At 44.8% G+C, this 16,548-nt stretch overlaps 1 protein-coding gene across 2 annotated transcripts in view; it reads left to right on the plus strand.

Annotated features, from left to right (window-relative positions):
- SCML4 (Scm polycomb group protein like 4) overlaps positions 1 to 16,548 on the plus strand; it is a 106,197-nt gene that overhangs the window by 44,692 nt on the left and 44,957 nt on the right. For both annotated transcript variants that reach the window (XM_012753216.2, XM_012753218.2), the window contains exon 3: positions 15,576 to 15,705. In XM_012753216.2, the coding sequence (XP_012608670.1) occupies positions 15,576 to 15,705 (130 nt within the window). The remainder of the gene's footprint in view (positions 1 to 15,575; positions 15,706 to 16,548) is intronic.

The raw sequence follows: 16,548 nt of genomic DNA on the forward strand, positions 1-16,548 counted from the left end.
TTAGGCAAAGTTATTTTGGGGTCATCGGTTTTAGTAAAAGGAGCTTTTACTCAGCCATCTCCTAAGGTGAAATCTTCTGTCACTGGTTATTTTTCTAACAAAGAGAACCTCCTTTTTCTCGTGTTCATGCTGGCTGTCGATTGTATCTCTGAAGCTGGCCTAGGGCAGGCCTTACCCACTCAACTACCTGCACTGTTGCTAGGGCTGGGATGGCATCCGGAGGGCTGAAGGAGGGCGGCCTTTCCATTTATAGATCCAGGGAGCAGATCCAGGGTCTGAGGAAACACTGAAAACTTCTCTCTCCTATTTGGCCTGTCTCCTACTCTCCTGGGGGCTGTGACCCAAGAATGAAAATTACCAACAGACACAGCATTTCTGGGGCCAGGAAGAATGGAAATTCACTCCATGGAATGAACTTGATTTTGCAATTTTCCTGTCTCCTAAAAAGGGCAGTTTTCATGCTCCTAACACCCAGAGACACCCTGGCTCGGGAAATAAGCACGTGGGTTGGTTGGGTGACAACGCAGGCCGTGCGCACGGCAGGCAGGTCTATTCCCGGCGTCTCACACGGCTTCTTTTCTGGGGTCAACAGGCCACAGCTCTTCCTTGAATCCACTTCCCACATATTTAGAAAAATGTATGGAAATCATTTCAGGCCAACAGCTCCCAGACAGCTCCCCAAGCTATGGGCTTAGTATTCTAAAAGTGTTCCAAACCTGCTACCAGTCTGCGTGCAGTTCCTACCCATCCATGATGACATGAGAAAAATAAGAACCCATTGAAAGTTTCCATAAAGTTAAAATGATTCCACTTAAAAGGCCATCCTTTATTCTGAAATGTGTGTTTCCTACTATTTTGATGGTAAAACGTTTCTTTGTTTTATTACGTGTTGTAGGCTAATAGGATTTGGTAATTTAAAAACTATTCTTAATTGGCAAAATAAAGTTGGTACCCTATTGTCTTGTCAGTTTTATTTTGATAATTTCCTAGACCCTGACATCTCATTTTATCATGAATTAAAGGACTTTATGAAGAAGCCAGCAAGGAAATTGTACAGTTTCAGTCCATTTAACAAATGGCCACTAATTTGGCAATTTTAACTATCTGGGACACAGGGAGTCAGAAGTTCTTAAAAAAAAAATCCTGACCAAGTGAAATAAGATATTGCTTGATCTAACCTTAAAGATCTTGTATTCCATTACTAAGAAAATGCTTCCAAGCTGTCCACCAGAGTCTGTCTACCTTTATTGTAAACATGTTTCTTACAAGCTCAGTTATAGCCAGTGAGTAGCCTTAGATTTGCTTTTTTAAATTAATTAATTAATTAATTACAGAATATTACAGGGGTACAAATGTTTTGGTTACATGGATTGCCTTTGTACTGCTTGAGTCAAAGTTATAAGTGTGCCCATCACTCAGAGAGTGGACATCGTACCTGTTAAGGTGTGATCTCACCCATCCCCTCCACCCCCTCCCACCTGCTTGATTTCCGCTGAGTTTTACTTCCATCTGTGCACGGAAGTGCTAATTGGTTAGTTCCAATTTAATAGTAAGTACATGTGGTGTTTTTTTTCCGTTGTTGCGATATCTCACTTAGGAGGATGGTCTCCAGTTCCATTCAGATTGTTGCAAAAGGTATTAATTTTTTAGTAGCTTTAGATTTGAAGGAGAAGGTATTTTGGCGGGGAGGGCTACACACAGAATTAAACACTGAGAGACTGATGATAATTATTGTTGTAGTGATATGATAATACTATATTAACAAGAGAGAACAATGAAAGAATACAACAATAACATCAATATTATAAGATAAATAACAACATAATTTTGTTATAGCAATAGTAACACTGTTATGATGGGATGTTGATGTCGGTAATATTATCATAGTAAAACAGCACGGTTTTGAGCCTTTGGCTGGCTCCTCTCCAGGAGAATCTGGGGATACCTCATTATGCTCACGGCATCACAGGGCTGTGCTGCTTGACATTTGCTACTTCTCGCCTGGTGCTGCGCAGCTGCTCTGCCAGTCACCACTGTGTGCAGGTGGGAACTCCCTCCGGTCCGAGACCTCCCTTCAAGACCCAAGAAGAGTTAACACAAGCTGTGACATTTGAGTGCTTCTCTGAGTCTTGAGGATAGCACGAGTGAATTACAGGCAGAAAAGGAAGGGTAAGCTGGCGGTCAGATGTCAGTACTCCAGAGTTCATAGGTCAGGCCCCTCCCAGGGCCCATCTGGCCATCTCCCCTGGGTGCCAGGCCTGCAGCCACGTTGCTGGGACACACCCAGGCAGGGACAGCGTCATATCTTATGGCCTTACTGCCCCCTCTGACCCCAGGCAAAGAAAGCAAAACCTGCGTTCTGTAAAGAGCCGTACTCTGACTGCCATGAAAAGAGCCTTCTTCGTTATCAAACAGAACCTTGACCTCTTAGTTCGAATTACCTGATGCTGGTCCTTAGATCAGAAAATCCCCAATTTCAACAGGTAGATTTTCCTTACATGCCGTGACACTGAGGTCTTTTTTAAAGAGACAGAGAGGGTCTGCACCAAAGACAAATCCTGGCTTCCGTTCTGCGGATGCAGCTGATGATGACGTCTCCGAATAGTGGGATTTCCATCTTCTGTGCCTTCATGTTTGGGATTCTGATTTAAGCAGGAAGAAAGAAGTGCTGGCTTTTAAAAATAGCCATATGTCCCCAGTATGTGGTAATAACAATACTAATAACAATAATAGTCACACATAACCTTTATTGAGCACCTTTATGTTTGAGGCTCTGGATGAAAGCACTGGATGTGTATTTTCTTATTTGACCCTTGGTAATTTGATAGTGAGGGGAGAGTCAGAAAAACCGCAGGACTTAGGCATGAAGGAACCAAGGCCTGTACACCTCAGCAATCTCCTGGTGTCATTGTTCAGAATAGCAATTGTGCTTCCACATCCAAAAAAGAGTAAATGATGTCCTGTCATTAAGCTCTGCTTCATGAATTGAGAAAAGTGCAGCATGTTCTAGAAAGGCTATCATCCTCGAAGTATGAAAAACAAAATGGTTAAAATGTAAGTCTTCTATTAATTGGAAAATTCACTTGATAAAGTAATTTTCTAATTAATATGGATAAATGCAATATTTTGTAATCTTTCAGTACTTTGAATTGTTTTGTTCTCTCTTTTTCATTGTCATCCTTTTTTTCCCCAAAAAGTAGGTGTTCTTGGCTCTGTGTAACAAGGAAGTCAAGACCACAAAAATGTCAAGTAAGAGAATTTTCAAACTTAAGTAGAAAGGGTGTTTGTTTGTCTTAACATGTATTTAAAGCTTCTTTCTAAAATGTGTGTTTTCATTAGAACCGTTGAATTGGCGTCACTGTTTCTGCGGTGATCCAGATCTTGTGTTGCCTTGGAGCTGCATGTATGAACATCACATGTCGCTAAATAGTATGGATGGGGAGGGGCTACCTAGCAACTCTTCCTGTGCCCATTTCCAAGGTCTTTCTCTTGTTGATGGCAGGTGTGGAATGCCACCTATGGCCAGTGGAGTAAATGACGACACTGTCACCAGGCAGGGGCCATTCTCTTGGGTTGAACATTGTGTGGCATATGGGGTAGGGACTTTCTCTGCTGTGTCTTCTGTTGCCCCTGAAACCCCACTGGAGCAGGGGTTAGGAGCGGGGCTCAGCAGGAGCTGCGGTGTATTGGTAGGTGTTTTACAGCCAGCACTCTGAGTGTAGCTTTTCTGACATGAATGTTAGCTGATAGTTTCATTTATGTTAAGGAGTAAAATGAATGTATTAATAAACAATGAAGGGGTATGTCGGAGCTTCCCTTGTTTGTTAAGAGAGTGAATGACTGCTGAATTGGATAATAGTTTTGTTTTTTTTTTTTAAGATGGGGTCTGGCTATGTTGCCTAGGCTGGAGTGCAGTGGCTATTCACAGGTGCGATCACAGCTCACCGCAGTCTTGAACTCCTGGGCACAAGCAATCCTCCTGCCTCAGCCTCCTGAGTAGCTGAGACTACAGGAGCATGTCACTTCCCCCACCTTGGATAATAGTTTTTGAATATAAAAAAGAATTTCAGGTTTTTGTGTTATTCACAGTGTAACAACTACTGACATGACACATTTTCAAGATTAATCTGCTTTTTAAACAGGTTCTCCATCATTTTCTTAAGTGATGGATTTCCTTAAGTTGATTTCTTATAAATCAACAAAATAATAAATCCAACCCTAATTTGCAGCATTTCCCAAATTTCAAGGTGTAAATATTCCCAATGTGGCCAATTTTTGAGCAACCCATGTGACATCCCTGAACATGGAGTTGGGAAAAGATGTGCAGCAAGCAGCACATCCTTCGAAATACGGATGCAACAGTAAAACAATGAGAAAGTGATGAGTTTTGAGTATTACCTTTGTTTTTAATGAACTTTAATTTGTAAATGTGTATACTTTAATTTTTAATAATGGCCGCGTTTAACAATCAACTTGCAATAGTCCTGAAAATTTAACACTCCTCTCCTATTGACTAATCTAAGCCGGCTCCAGCAGCCCTTGCTCTGGGTTCTGCTGAGCTTGCAATGCCTGGGCCTGTTGTCCACCGCCTGTGCTGTCATCAGCGTGGCTGACTGTTTTCAACCCGTGCTGCTGGTGCACGGAACTCAGCCCCTCACCAGTTTCTGTAAGAAACCCAGTCACACCAAGCAGTCCTTGAAACATGTGGTTTCTACTAAAGATTGCTGGGTCAGAGGGCACAGTGAGCATTCCCTTAAAAAATTCTCACAGATCTGTTTTTTGGAACTCTGCTTTATTCAGGGATGGCAATATTTGTTTTCCTTTTCCTTCCTTTTCTTTCCTGGTACCCATGGGGTACCGGCTTCACTGTCTCCTCTGTCAGGAGGAAATGAGACTGTTCTCCCCAACTTAGGTAGGGCAGCAGCGCTCCCTACTTCCTCACCGGTGTCAGCCCATCTCTGGACCCAGGGGGGAATCTGAACTCAACAGAGCGTTGGTGGGAGAAAGTGGCAGCATTCTCATCCTACCCTCATCTCCTTTGCAGCTCTGAAAGGCACAAAAAAGCTGGACCATTCTCCCCGCCCCGCCACTCATTCCTGCCCCTCTGCTGTCATTGTGATGCAGGGGCTATATTTTATTTGGGCAGTTTTATTTTCCTGGGGAAGTCTCAGTGCAAAGGTGATTTAACAGAAACCTGGATTTGACCACAGCAGGCCTCAAGGCCAAAGGACATGGGTCCCTTCATCTCTCCCCCAAGTGCAGAAGGAAAACAGTATGAATGGACCCAGTCATGGGCTGACTCCCAGGAACGAAATTAGGTCATTGGCCACAAACTTCTTGTTATTGGAACCAGTTTTATTTTCAACAGGCAAGTTTTTAGACTAAAGTCTGAGATTAAACATAGTGAATTACTTAATTTCCCCTAAGGCTGCTCCCTGCAGCATCTCCTCAGCACCCTAGGGGAGCCTTGAATGAAGAAAGAATATGAGTGAGAAATGGAGAAATGTGTCCCTAAGGAAAGCTACGGGCAGGGACATGGACAAGGCTATTCTCCCTTATGTAGGGATGAGAAGGCGTATTAATCAGCTTGGGCTGCCATGGCAAAACACCATACACCAAGTGGCTTAAACCACAGGAATTTATTTTCTCACAGGTCTGGAGGCTGGAAAGCCCAAGATCAAGGTCCAGCAGGATTCGGTGAGGGCTCTCTTGGCAATGGACACCTTCCCATTGTGTCCTCACATGGTAGAGAGAGTGAGCTCTGGTCTCTCTTCCTCTTGTTTAAAGAACACTAATCTCATATGGAAGCGCCGCCCTCATGACCTCATCTAAACCTAATCACCTCCCAAAGGCCCTACCTCCAGATGCCTTCACATTGGGAGTCAGAGCTTCCAAACGTGTCCCTCAAAAAGATGGTGAAGTCCTAACCTCTAGTTCCCAGTGACTATGACCTTATTTGAAAATAGGGTGTTTGCAGATGGTCAAGTTTGGGGTAGGGGTGGACACAGTCCATAACAGAGGGGAAGGAAAGGAGGGAGAGTGCAATTTTTAAAAACTCTAGTGTACTATTAATAGCTTCCTAGGGCTGCTATAACAAAATACAACAAACTAGGTGACTTAAACAACAGAAATGTATTGTCTCACAGTTTTGGAGGCTAGAAGTCCAAGATCAAGGTGTCGGCAGTATCAGTTCTTTCTAGTCTCTAAGGAAGAATCTGTCCCATATCTCTCTCCTAGCTTTGGACGGTGTCAGCCTTTCCTTGGCTCCTAGGTGGCTTCTCCCTCTGTCTTCACATCATCTTCCATCTGTACGTGTCTACCCATGTGTCCAAATTTCCTCTTTGTGTAAGGACACCAGCCATGTTGGATTAGGACCAAGCCTAATGGCCTCATCTTGACAATCAGCAAAGACCCTATTTTCAAATAAGGTCACAGTTACTAGGGGTTAGAACATCTTTTTTCTTTTTTTTTTTGAGACAGAATCTCACTCTGTTGCCCAGGCTAGAGAGAGTGCCGTGGCGTCAGCCTAGCTCACAGCAACCTCAATCTCCTGGGCTCAAGCAATCCTGCTGCCTCAGCCTCCCAAGTAGCTGGGACTACAGGCATGCGCCACCATGCCTGGCTAATTTTTTCTATATGTATATTAGTTGGCCAATTAATGTCTTTCTATTTAAAGTAGAGATGGGGTCTTGCTTTTGCTCAGGCTGGTTTCGAACTCCTGACCTCGAGCAATCTGCCCACTTTGGCCTCCCAGAGTGCTAGGATTATAGGCGTGAGGACTTCAACATCTTTTTGAGGGACACATTTCAACCCATAATTTCCAGTATGACAGTCTTTGCCTTTCAACTAGGCATTTAGTCCATGTTTGTTTGAAGAAGCTCTCCCCAGTCACTGTCTCCGAGTCCTATGCTCCTGCCATGGCCCTGCAGTGCGGTGGGCAGTGTATAGCTGATGAGTGGATCCAGGCCAGTTCTCAGCGCCCATTTCCCAAATGAGGAGATACAGATTCTCTCCTTCTCTTCATGTCCACTCCCAACGTTCCACACAGAACGTTTCCTGTTCCATTCTGAGAGTTTACTGCTTGAGTATTAGAGAAGGAATGTTTTGAAACTTAGAGACAGAGCTAGTGTTATTGCTCCCCCAATAAAAAGTGTAGTTAATAATTTAACTAAATCAGCAATAAGTAAACAAATGGTAATGTTTTAAAACTGACATAACAAAAATATATTGTGAAAGGCAAGGTTTTGTGGATAGATCTAGATGTTATCCTAGATTTTGTGCTTTCTCTCACCTGCCACTTCAATTCTATCTCTAAAGTGCACCCTGAATCCAACCAGTTATTTCCACCTCCCCATTTCCACCGTAGCTCAGCCACCAGCATCTCTCAGCTGGGCCACGAGATACCTCCTTAGCTAGTGTTCTCTTCTCCACTCTGCCTCCAGCCCCCCATCCATTGTCTCTAGCAGCAGCCACATTTATCTTCCTAAAACAAAAACTGGGGTGCATGGGTCCCAGCTTAAAATCTTCTAACTACTTCTATAACTCTTAGAATAAAATCCAAACTCCTTATCCTGACCATATTTGTTTCCCAGGGCTGCTGTAACAAACTACTACTAACTGAGTGGCTTAAAGATGACTTTTCTGGAGGCTAGAAGTCCAAAGTCAAGGTCTCAGCAGGGCCACGGTCTCTCCGAAGGCTCCAGGGAAGCATCCTTCCTTGCCCCTTCCTGGCGTCTGGTGGTTGCCGACAATCCTGGTGTTTCTTGGTTGTTGACACATCCCTCTGATCTCTGCCTCTGCTGTCACATGGTTCTCTCCAGGTGTCTGCATCTGTACCAAATTTCCCTCTTCTTATAAGGACACTAGTCATGGGGTTAGAGCCCATCCTAATCCAGCATGTACTCATTTTAACTTGATTATATCTGCAAAGACCCTATTTCCAATTAAAGTCAACATCCACAGGTATTGGGGGTTAAGACTTGAGCATATGTCTTTTTATGGGGACGCCACTCAACTCCCAATACTGACCTAGACAGCCTTCATTATCTGATCCTCACCACCTGGCTGGCCTCATCTGGCACCATCCTGCCTCCTGCCCGTGGTTCCAGCCACTCTGGCTTCATGAGCTATTCTGTCTGCCTAGAAAACTCTTTCTCTAGTCACGATAGGTGACCTCTTGCCATTCAGATCCTTGTAGGCCTACCCTGGTCACCTGGCAGTTTTCCTTGAGAACAAGGACTTTGTCTTCCCCATGTGCAGCTGAAGCTTCAGCACCTGGAAGAGTTCCTGGCACACACTAGGTGCTTAAGAAGTATTTGTTGAACAAAGGACTGCCTGACTGGAAAAGTGACTTTTTTTCCCCTTTTTAGATGTAGCTTAAAAATGATGCCACTTGGAAAGAACAGCACCTGCATAAGTAATACTTTGGAACCAATTCAAGATGTATTGGGAGCATGTTTCTCCGAGGGGATCATCTGTGAGGTGTGAGGCAGGAGGGTGGGTTTGCAAGGATTTGAGAAGAGGTGATCTCAAGTGACAAGTGAAGAAAATGTAGATGAGTCTTAGGAGAGATGGGCAATTTCCCCCTCCTGCCATGGCTGCATAAACAAGAAACTTGGGGCTTATTGCTTATTTCTGGAATTTCTAATAGTAGTAATAATACTAATGGCAAAAATGAAAATGAACATTTATTGAGTTCTCACTTTGCATGATGCTAACCATTCGAATTTAAACCTTACCACATGGTTGTGAAAGAGTATTATTATCTTCACTTTACAGGTGAGGAAAGGCAGGCTCTGAGAGCCTAAGTAACGAGCCTTAGAACAGGGTTAGTGACTAGCAGAGCTAGACCTTGAACCCGGGCCCAAAACTTCATGCTCCGTCATACGTGCCTGTGGTTACTCCCAACTCAGTTTTGAGTTCTGCTTTGTTGGGTTGTCCTCTGCTGGTGGGCAGGCGGCTCTCTCTGTCTTCATACTTGCCCATCCACATTCTCCATCCTCGGGTTACCAACCTCTTGCTGCCGGTCTGCCAGACACTTCTTAAACTATTTCTGTTACTGTCAAACTCACATATTTCTAGAAAAATACTCGAATTTTACATCACCTGGCCTCAACCCCTTTAATGTTCTCCTGGTCACTCTCAGTTTGCAAACAAACCCCCTCCCAATTCTTTCCAGTGATTCTCCAGCAAGTGTCTTAGAGAAGGTCACCCCCAAAGACAGCTGGGGCCAAGAAGTTCTCCAGGCCCATTGTTTGCATCTGTAAGTGGAAAAGAAAGATGAGCTGGTTCCAGGTTTCCAGCCCCTTTGGTGGCGACTGCAGCTGCAGGACTGACACTTCACTCCTCGGCCTGCCCCTGCCCTGAGACTCTAACAAAGACAGCAGTCCCTGCAGCAGGCGTGGGAGCCTGGCCCTGGGTGAGGAGTCACCTACCTGTTGGACTGAGGTTTCGAATTTCAGGTAAAGGTACCGACTGTACTAGAATCTGTACAGGGTTATTGGCTTCAAAGGCCAAGAATTAGCTCCTGTATGTCACAACAAGACATCCTGGGCTGCAAGTCTTCCAGTTTCACGTGCCGAGAAGAGGACTCTCTTCTCTCCTCCTCTTCATCCACCCAGTTCATTCCGCCAGATTCCATTTTTAATATTTTGAAACAAACTCTATTTTAGAATAGTTTTAGACTTACAGAAGTGTTGCCAAGATAGAACAGAGAATTCTCATGTACTCTAAGCTTGGTTTTCCTATTGCTATCATCTTACATTACTATGGTATGTAGCCACAACTGGTAAACCAATAATAATACATTATTATTAAATAAAGTCAATATTTTATTTGGATTTCATTAGCTTTTCCCTGTCCTGTCCCAGGATCCCGCATTACATTTAGTTGTCATGTTTCGTTAAGCTCCTCTGGGCTGTGAAAGTTGCTCAGACTTTCCTTGTTTTTGATGACCTCAGTAGCTTTGAGGAGTACTGGTCAGATATTTTGTAGAATGTTCTGCAATTTGGGTTTGTCTGATGTTTTTCTCTGGATTAGGAGGGGGCTATGGGTTTTGGGGAAGAAGATCCCAGAAGTAAAGTGTGGCTTTCATTATATCATAATAAGAGCACATACTATCAACATGACATATCACCGTTGATGTTGACCTTGATCCTATGGGTGAAGTGGTTATTTATCAGGTTTTCCCACTGTAAAGTTGCGTTTCCTTCCATGTCCTCCCTATACTCTTTGGAAGAAAGTTACTATGCACAGCCCACACTTAAGGAGTGGGGAGTTATGCTTCACCTACTTGAGATTGAAATAGCGACATAAGTTATTTGGGATTTTTATGCACTGGAGATTCATCTATTCTCCCCCATATATTAACTTAGCCATTTATGTCAGTGTGGATTCATGGGTATTTATACTTTGAGTTATCCATTACTACATTATTTATCTGTTGCTTATATGGGTCTAGATTTGGCCATTGGAAGTTTTTTCCACTGGCACCTGTGTCCCTGTAACCAACCCCCATCGTGTGTGGTCTTTTTTATTTAGTACTTTCTTACTTCCTGGCACTACAAGATGCTCGAGGCTCATCATGTGTATTCCCTAACCTTGTCCTAGAAGCAGCCATTTCTGTAAGGAGCCCTGTTTTTTTTGTTTTTTGGTTTGTTTTTTTATTGAAGAATGGTAATAGAAGCCAATATTGAACATTATGTTTTATTTTGTCCATTTAAAAAACAAAATAAAACAAACAAGCAAATTTTTTAAAAACCCAAGGCAACGACACAAAGACAAATGCCCCGCCAGAGAACAGCTGGATAGGTTCGGGGCCGAGGGGGAGCCCCCCACTGCACGTGTGGGAGGGGGTTGCGCTGACACGCTGGCCCACGTCACAGCAGAGGAATGCTTCCAGCCCCTGGGCTCGTGTCTGTGCGTCTGTTTCAGGACCTTTCTAAAATCATGGGCGGCTCTTTGTCCTCTGCTAAGCTATTTCCTATTATGTTAAGCAACAAGATAGAAATTTCTAAGTGTCAAGTCAAAAGCGTATATCTACTGATGATTTGTTCTCTTGCAAAAAAGATGTTTTTAAAAATCCATGTACTACCCATAGTTGAATGAAGTTCAAGAGTCTCAGCAGTTGTTTCAGAGGTTGGGTGAATACAGAAGGTTTTCCTTGCAACCAGCTGACTTAGTCTAACGCCTGTAATTGCTTCACTTGGGCAGACATGGGCAGAAGTGACAGCCAATTGTAATTCTATTACTTCATTTGAGATGGGTTCAAAGAACACATTCCTCTCTAATAAACATTAAAATAGTGGCAAGCATTAGACATTAGGATCGTTAGGATGGATGAATAGTAAACAGTGCCTGGATATTTGTTTTAGCCATCATCATCATCTTTCTAGGGAAGGATCTTTGTGTGATTTACTTGAAGTCCATAAAGGAAAATGACACTTTGCCAATTCCGTTTTTCCCCCAAGGAGCGTCGTTATCTCTGTTTTGGGGGTTGGGGGGCTTCAAGCTTAAAAAGAAGATTTCGCCAAGGTTCTCCCAGAGTCTGCTGCCTGAAGTCCTCAGGGACTCTGTGACATTCAGCCTCTCCATCACAAGCCATGCAAGGCAGGATATCACTCCCAGAAAGGCAGTCGTGGGACCGTGGGTGCCTGACCTCCAAGAACAGTAGGGCAGCTGCTGCCCTCGTCACACTTGGCACTTGAGGAAGCCACACCAAAGTCACAGTGACTGAGTCACGGAAGATTTCCGGTCACTCATTCCCACTACTGAGGTTTCTTTTAGATTATTGTGTAATATTTAGCAGTGTATCGCTACGTGATAGGCCCTTTCATTTTTCAAATGCTACACTCAGAGTGAGATGAGATCTCTGTTGTTAATCGGAGCTTCTGATTAATACAGGGGCTCCCTCAAGAGCCCCCAATTCAGTACCCACACAGCACTGTGCAGCCAACATGCTCACTGCCTACTGAGCTCTTTTCAAACTCATTTCCACACATGCCAGTGTTGCTGGCAGCCATGCTGCCTTCCCCAGGCCTCCTACCTTCCCAGCTCATTAACAGGCTCACCTCCTCGTGCTCCTGCCCAGCTTCCTGCATCAGGAGGAAACTGGAAGCCATCAGACGAGACCTGCAAGCTCCTCCTCCACATCCAGCCCCCTCCCCAGCATCCAAACCTTCATGTTCTGCTTCCGCTACTGTTGCACTAGATGAAATATACATGCTTCCTCTTAGGCTGCCGCCTCCCTGTGCACTAAATCTCCTCCCCTCTCCCCTACCCAAAGCCCCGGTGCCTGCAGTTCTCCACACACTCTCCTGTATCATCAACTTTTCTCTCTCTGCTGGATTACTTCCATCAGTGCTAAAACACTGTTATTTCTCCCATCTCAAAAACAAACATATCTTTAAAATTTAAAAAATTTTAATTTTGCTAAAAAAAATAACACAAAATTTACCATTGTAGCCATTTCTAAGTATACTTTTCAGTTACATTGTTGTGCAACCAATCTCCAGCATGTTTTGTCATGCAAAACTAAAACTCTGTCCTCATTAAACACTAACTCTCCATCCACTTTCCCCAGCGCCTGCAACCACCATTGTCCTTTCTGTCTCTACAAATTTGACTTTTGGCTATTGTAAATATTGCTGCTATGAACGTGGGTGTCAAATATCTCCTTGAAACCCTGCTTTCAATTCTTTGGGGTACATACTCAGAAATGGAATTGCTGAGCCACACGGCAATTCTATTTTTAATTTTTTGAGCAGCTGCCATACTGTTTTCCAATGCAGCTGCACCATTTTATATCTCCCTCAAACAGCGCACAAGGGTTCCAGATTCTCCAGGTCCTCACCAATATTTGCTATTTTCTGGTCTTTTTTTTTTTTTTTTTTTTTTATAGTAGCTATCCTAATGGGGTGAGATGGTATCTCATAGTGGGGCAAACAATCGTTTTGTCCTGTTTTTCTCTCTTGCTGGGGCTAGTTCTCTGCTCCTCTTTATGACGAAACTCCTTGAATGAGTTGACTTTACGTCCCAGTCCCAGTGCTTCTCTCCCATCATTCCCTAAGTTTATTCCAATCAGGAACAACTCTATTTTAAAATTTCATCCCAAAGTACAACTCCTCAATTGCATTTCCCATGCCCCTTCCCTCTTTATTTCCACAATCAGCTCTTATCACCTTCTAACATATATATCATTTCTTATTTATTCTGTTTGTTTTCTACCTCCCTTCATTACAATGTCAATTCCAGGAGGGCAAAGACGTAGTCTGACTCCAGTCCAATCCACTGTACCATAACCTTTCTTACTGATAAGTTGCTACATCTGATGGCCACTCTTAGTCTTGTCTGCACAGAGATTTAACGTGGTTAATCACTCTCTCATCCTTGAAAAACTTTCTCCAACTGGCTCCCACCACACCACCCTCCCCTAGTTTTCTTTCTATTCCACTGAATGCTCTTTCCTGGTTTCTTTTGCTGTTTCTTCCTCATTTCTACAATCTGTTCGTATTGGTGTCATGCAAGGCTCAATGTTTGGCTCCTTTTCCAGCTACACTCACTTCTCTGATGAGCTCATCCATTATCGTGGCCTTACACATCAACTCCGTGTTAATGATTCCCAAATGCATATCTCCATTGAGACGTTCCCCCAGAGCTCCAGCCTATATGCATCTGCCTACTTGCCATCTCCACTTGGGTGTCCAGTAGGCATCTTAAACGTGCCGTGTCCAAAACTAACCTCTGTTCTTCTCTAGACCTCTCTGCTCTCCCCTTCCCCCCCTCCAAAAAGAAAACTTTACCTGCAGCCTTTTGAGCCCCAAACCTTGGAGTCATCTTTGATTTCTTTCTTTTTCTTATGTACAATAGCTAGTGTGTTGGTAAATCCTATTTGTTTCAGTTCCTTTTCAACACAACAGAAAGATTATTAAAATGTTAGTTTAGATCCTATTGTTTCCCTGCTCAAAAGAGCTCAGAGTAATAGCTAAAGGCCTTACAAAGCCCTGCCTGGTCTAGCCTCATTGCCACCCCAGTCTCACTCTGGCCTCCCTACAGCTGCACAAACCTTCCAGGTATACTCCTGCCTCAGGACATTCTCACTTGATAGTCTCATTGCCTGGAATATTCTTCCCCTTGACATCTATATGACTTGTTTCCTTACATCCTTTAAATCTCTGCGCAATGTCACCCAAGCAGTGCCTTAACCACTCTGCTTTAAAATTCCAACCCAAAGTACAAACTCCTCAATTGCACTTCCCATACTCCTTTCCTCTTCATTTCCACCATCAGCTCTTACCACCTTCTAATGTACTATATAATTTACCTGTTTATTCTATTTATTGTCTGTCTCCCCTCAACAGAATATCAGTTCCACGAAGGTAAAGATTTTTGTCCCCTTTGTTCCCTGTTGTAGTCCCAGAAGCTACAAGACTGTGTGGCATGAAACAGGCTCTCAATATATATTTGTTAAATAAATAAATGAATGAATACAGAATGATTGAGTAATTAGCAGTTGGAATACTATGTCTTCATGACCGTTATTGTTATCCTATCCTAAAAATCCAGGAAGAAAGTTAGGATACGGGTGGGGACTGCCATATGTTAACAGAATGCACAACCTTGCTGTTTAAAGTGCGGTCGGCGGACCAGCAGCGTCAGTGCCACTCGGGAGCTCACGAGTAATGCAGAATCTCAGCCCCCCCCAAGAACTCCTGAATCAGAACCTGCATTTTAATGAAACCCCCAGGAGGCTGATTGCAAAAGTTGAAAAGCTCTGGTGTAGAGCCATGGTCCTCAGCCTTAACTGTGTAGAATCTGAGTAACTTCTAAAATTCCTGATGCCTGGGTCCCCCTCCCAGAGACTGGTGAAAAGGGGAAGCGCCTGACTTAGTCGTTGTTTTGGGGTGAAGAGCTAAGAGTAAAAGTTTGTCTCTGTACCAAGCTTGGTACAAAGAATGATTTGTTGATGTAGGGATCATCAACCAGCCCTCTCCCCCTTATTCCAGAAGAGCACATTTCAGCTCCTCATTTGTAGAGCAGGAAAGGGACACTGAGCAGTATGTCAGCCCTTGGGGGAGTGGCTCCTGCTCTCTTTCCCAGTAAGACTCAGTGCTCTTTGTGAGCAGAGAGCTTGGCAGAGAGGGAGGAGAGATTCAAGGTCAGTCTCCAGGTGGGTGTAGGGAAAGTCCTGTCCACAGGATTTTAGGGAGCACAGCAGGGAGTGGGAGGGGAAGTACAGGCTGGAACCCGTCTCTCCCATCCTGCATCCTGCACTCAAAGAGCTCATGGTTTCAACCGTTCACATCTCTGCGTGCTCCCAGACCAACTGCCACTGAATGACAGTTCATTTAGTGGGTGGCTCCACTGTAAGGGTAGGGTACAGTCTGACCGCTGAATGTGACCTCAAATATGAAACCTGACCATGAACGTGAACCTGAGGTTCAGGCCCCAAAGCTGCACCACAGAGGGGCATGGAAGCATAGTAGAGCGGTGACGGTTAACTGATGTCCAGGAAAGGTTCTGGCAAGGTGTCAGGGCATTCCTAGATTCTCGCTGACCAAATGGACTCTTTCTTGCAGCTCAAGCCTCGGGTCCTCATGACTCCGTTATCCCTCTCACCTCTGCGGAGTACCCCGGAGCCCGACCTCAGCTCCATCCCTCAGGACGCAGCCACCGTCCCCAGCCTGGTGGCCCCACAGGCTGTCACAGGTAGGTCCCCAGGATGAAGGCCTGCAAAGAACGGGACAGCTGCTGCCTAGCAGTTGCTTTGTGAGCTAAAGAGTTGCTGATGAGTGGCTGTAATGAAGGATTTAGTGTGTTAGCCAGACAGTCGATGGGACGACCAGATCTCTGAAAACACGAATTTATGTGTCTCATAGCTTGGATTATTTGAAACTTGGGTTTCAATGCATCTTGAGTTTCGGTGGTTGCTTTGGGTGGCAGGGGGAGTGTGGACAAGAGTGGCCGGACATGTTCCTTTTCAGAGCAGATTCCCTTTGCACCGACATAAGCCTGCTCGCCTTGAGCAGTGCTCCCGCTCCGTTTCCTGGATCTCCTAAGGATCCTCATCTCCCTCAGTCCCTCCCAGAACCCTCCAGTCCAGCCAGGGTAGGCTGCATCCCAGTCTCTTTCTCATGGGGCACCCACCGACCGGCAGTGTCAACATCACAGTAACAACAAGCAGTGGCGCCATGCACATGTTCGCACACACACGTGCACAGAGTCCCCCCGTCACAACCCACGGCCGCAGTCCCCACCACTGCTCTCAGGTAAAGACCAAACTCGCTAATACAGCCGAAAGGGCCCTGTAGCCCAGCGTACTGCTCCTCATTCAGCCCCTAGGACTGCCCAAGGGTCTTAGCCTAGTCTCTCCCTCCTTCTGGAGGGATCTTCCCTTCTGGTCACCTGATCCTCCCTTATATCTCAGCTAGGCACCCTCCCTCCAGAAGGTCTCCCTGACTTTCCCGCCAGGGCCCCCAGGATGGGGTCTCCTGACATCCCCCATGTCTCTCACAGCCACGGGCGCACAGGCCCCACAGCAGCTCATGGCGT

The sequence above is a fragment of the Microcebus murinus genome, chromosome 5, assembly GCF_040939455.1.
Source record: "Microcebus murinus isolate Inina chromosome 5, M.murinus_Inina_mat1.0, whole genome shotgun sequence".
NCBI lineage: Eukaryota > Metazoa > Chordata > Mammalia > Primates > Cheirogaleidae > Microcebus > Microcebus murinus.